Source organism: Oncorhynchus clarkii, chromosome 8, assembly GCF_045791955.1.
Source record: "Oncorhynchus clarkii lewisi isolate Uvic-CL-2024 chromosome 8, UVic_Ocla_1.0, whole genome shotgun sequence".
Classification (NCBI taxonomy): Eukaryota; Metazoa; Chordata; class Actinopteri; order Salmoniformes; family Salmonidae; genus Oncorhynchus; species Oncorhynchus clarkii.
Genome location: NC_092154.1, coordinates 5,816,347 through 5,820,051, shown reverse-complemented (window position 1 = coordinate 5,820,051; position 3,705 = coordinate 5,816,347). Strand labels below are relative to the sequence as shown.

At 42.8% G+C, this 3,705-nt stretch overlaps 1 protein-coding gene across 1 annotated transcript; it reads right to left on the bottom strand.

Moving 5' to 3' along the window:
* Nucleotides 1-272: 272 nt before the first annotated feature.
* On the bottom strand, nucleotides 273-3,358 carry LOC139415479 (protein c-Fos-like). Its single transcript, XM_071163578.1, has 4 exons — nucleotides 3,020-3,358; nucleotides 1,949-2,179; nucleotides 1,475-1,582; nucleotides 273-1,271 (listed from the first exon to the last, which is right to left on the bottom strand). Exons 1-4 carry the CDS (start codon nucleotides 3,185-3,187, stop codon nucleotides 522-524), a joined length of 1,257 nt encoding a protein of 418 aa, XP_071019679.1. The 5' UTR covers nucleotides 3,188-3,358; the 3' UTR covers nucleotides 273-521.
* Between the last annotated feature and the right edge of the window lie 347 nt (nucleotides 3,359-3,705).

Genomic DNA, 3,705 nt, shown 5'->3' with positions numbered 1-3,705 from the left:
TATAAATCTTCCACATATATATATATATATATATATATATATATATATATATATATATATATATATATATATATATATATATATATACATCTTCCATATATATATTTATATATACATCTTCCATATATATATATATGGAAGATGTTGATACTGTTATAGTCACAGTAACCATTTAATTTGGTGCTAAAGGTTAAATGTTAACAAAACATCATAACAAGCACAACAAAACATCAGGTGTGTGGGGGGGGGGGGGGGGGGGGGGTAGATGAATAGACCATAGCTTATTGGTTCAATATCAACCTCAAGGGCCGTGTTTCTCAGACGCAGATTAAGCCTAGTCCTGGACTAAAGAAGCACTTTCAAACTTTCAAAGGAGAATCATCATTGAACACTGCTTTTTTTAATCGAAGACTAAGGCTCAATCTGTGAGTGGGGGAAACTAGCCCTGTATGTATATGTCCCACCAGTCCCATAACAGTGTCACAAGGTCAACAGCGTGGGAGAGTTCAGATTACGGTTCATCAAATCAGATCTACCACCAACACCTCATTTGAGGGTCTCAGAGCTGGAGTTGCAACTCCTGTCCCCGCCAAAGAGTCTATCTCTGTGTAATTCAAACTAAACACAGAGCGGTAACTGCTACAGGTAGGACTGTCACTGGAAGTCATCATCGTGGGGGTGCAGAGGGGCTCCAGATTGTTGGCCACCGACTTGTACAGGGTCTCCCAGTCTGAGAGGCAGAAGGGGCCTCCGAGGAGGTCGATGTCGGGAACAGACGGGGCAGTCTCAGGGGCCACAGCCATGTTGAGTTCCAGGCTAGGGACCAGGTTGTCTAAGTCATCCTGGTCGAAGTTTAGGTCGTCCATGGGTTCTTCCTCAGCGCTGGAGCACAGCAGGATGTTGGAGTTACCCAAGATGGCCGACGCAGAGATGGAGATGTTCGAGGGAACCACAACAGTTTCCATGTCCTGAAGCGAAGGAGTGTCGGACACAGTCACTAGTGTTGCATTTCCCTCTGGGAGTTGGAGTTTGTCTTCATTCTCCAAGATGGAGAGCAGCTGGGGGGAATCCGGAGGGTCCTGGAGCATACGGTCGATGTCATCGTCGATGTCTTCGTCAATGTCTTCCTCCACGTTGTTGTCTTCAGCGGCGGCTAGTTTGCAGGCTGGCTGGTGGGCGGATAGGATCTGTTCCAGACTCTCTTTCTCTTTCAGGAGGTGGGCTATCTCTGTCTGCAAGGCCTCTTTGTCCTCTTCAAGCTGATCAGTTTCCTATAAGGAGAGAACCACTCATTAATCAATTACCATGTTTATGAAATGCCAATTAAAAAAAGACGATACATGGTCAAGTAAGAAGTATAGAGAGCATCAATCACTTTAGGTTAAAAAAAAATGTTTTTTTAAAAACCCATTGCAAATCCATTCTGCCAAGCATCTCCGCATGACAGTTTGACATGAGAACAAGGTGTATTTACGGCTTGCAGGGTGTCGGTGAGCTCCCTCCGTCTGTTGCGACACTTGGCTGCTGCGACTTTATTCCTCTCTCTCCTGATCTTCCTCCTCTCATCCTCTTCTGATGTAGCCTGGACCAGTCACAACAAAAGAGAACACTATAAATGCATAAGGAATCTTGCCATTGCATCACTTGGACCCTTAAGGCTAATTCAATATTTGGCAAAAGGTAGCCTTAAAATAGCCTATACATTTTTTTAATACAGTGTCAGAAAATATTGTTACTATATTGTTACAGTTACTGACTGTAGACTTTCCTTGGCTAGGCTACACATTGAGTGAGTAACAAGCTGATACTAGACCTCTAGAACACTGTGTTTATGCTGCACCATTGGCACAGTCTATCCAGTCACGTGCACACACGTGCACATTCGACCATTCAGGACTGCATAGTAAAAAATATATCGAAATTGTCCATGATATATAACACAGCTTACCTGTTTTTTCCCTCTCGCGCTGGTGGATTGTTCCGCGTTCCCTCCCGCTCTTGAAGATGACTGTGTTGCGCCATGAGCTCTTGTAGGCTTTGCGCTGCTGGAGGGGGAGACAGATGCCGAGATGACGGTGGTCGGTTGGACCATCCACTGCAGATCCGAGAAGGCTGAGATCGCAGTCACTGTAGGAACAAAGGCAGACTGCCGTGGACAGTCTGTTTCACCGCAAACATTCTGCAAAAACAACACAAGGAATGTTGAATTGATTAAATCTTAATAGACTCCGATGACATGCGTGGTTGACCTTTCCAAAAAAGGGCGTGATGTGCATCAATGATTTGGTTATAGCACAATTGATGTTGTATCTATAGCTAATTATGTACTCATTTACAACATCAATAATTAGGGTTTGATGTCACGCAATTTTTATTTTATTTGATGATTCAGGGGGAAACCCATTGAGGCCAGGGTCTCATTCACAAGAGTGCCCTGATCGCAGTAACACAACCGTAAAAAAACGACAGTCCATCTCATGTTGCCAATAAAAGCTAAACCAATTATCATCATCATAAATCATCGTCATTACCATCTTCATGATGATCACCATCCTCATCATCTATTGGCATGACGGCATCAGTCAAGTCTTCAATTATCATTTGGGAAACATGGACCGCCTATAGTGCTCCAGGAATGTCAGAAATTTGAAGGTGATCAGCCAACAGTCTGACGATGGTGGCATGTAGGCAGGCCTATATGGTACCTACTCAATAAGGGCTTTTTCAACAAGCCATAAACATCTGGATAGGCTGTGTGTCGCAGTAACGGAGCTGACATTGGAGCCTACATATTTTCTATCACGAGCGATTTCACGGTCTAGTAGACAAATAGGCTGCAGATTCAGAATCACTCTAAATTAATATGCAATAAAAAAAAAAAATATATATATATATACATATAAATGATTGATTTTGCCACCGACTTAATGCAACACAGACACAATGAACATTTCCAAATAATCCTCCAACGCAATTCCATGCAGCTTTTTTATTTTTTCTATTAAGAATCCATTTGTACCTGAGACGTGCTGCTGTCTACTGATGATGCGCTCGTGAGTGAGCTTGGAGACTGCTGACTGCACGCGGGTATGTCTCCGGTAGGCGATGCTAAACTGCTGCTGCTGCTGCTGCTGCTGCTGCCGGACGAGCTCGAGACATTGTAGTTTGGGCTCGAGTCTGGATACATGATGATGTGTATCAATAAAGCATAAAAAACAAATCACTATTCCTCCTATATTATAGGCTATTATCGACCGCGCTGCTGTTCAATCACCTCTGTGCATCACTTTTTTCTGGGTTCTTTCATGTGAATGGTAGTTGGTGCAGATAGTGGAGTGCGCCTCCTTTTATAGTGAGCTGGAATTTTATGAATGAAATCTGTGTGGAGAGAGCGTACCATTCCACAAAGAGGGAAGGGTGTTGTTGGGTAGAATCAACAGGCTTGTTTTATCAATGGAGCAGCAATATTAACTATACATTTTAACTGAGAGTGGAGAGCAGTCGTACTGTTATCCAAATTAATTAGGCCCACTATTAAAATATGACCAAATGTTTACATATTAAGCACCCCTCTTCAAGAAATAGATACCTACATTGTAACCACCACCAACGTATTAATGATCTACGTCACATCATATAGCAACCTACAGTATGCAGCATTTGCATTAGGCACGTTAAAGCCTACGTTTCTTTTGTAAAAAAAAC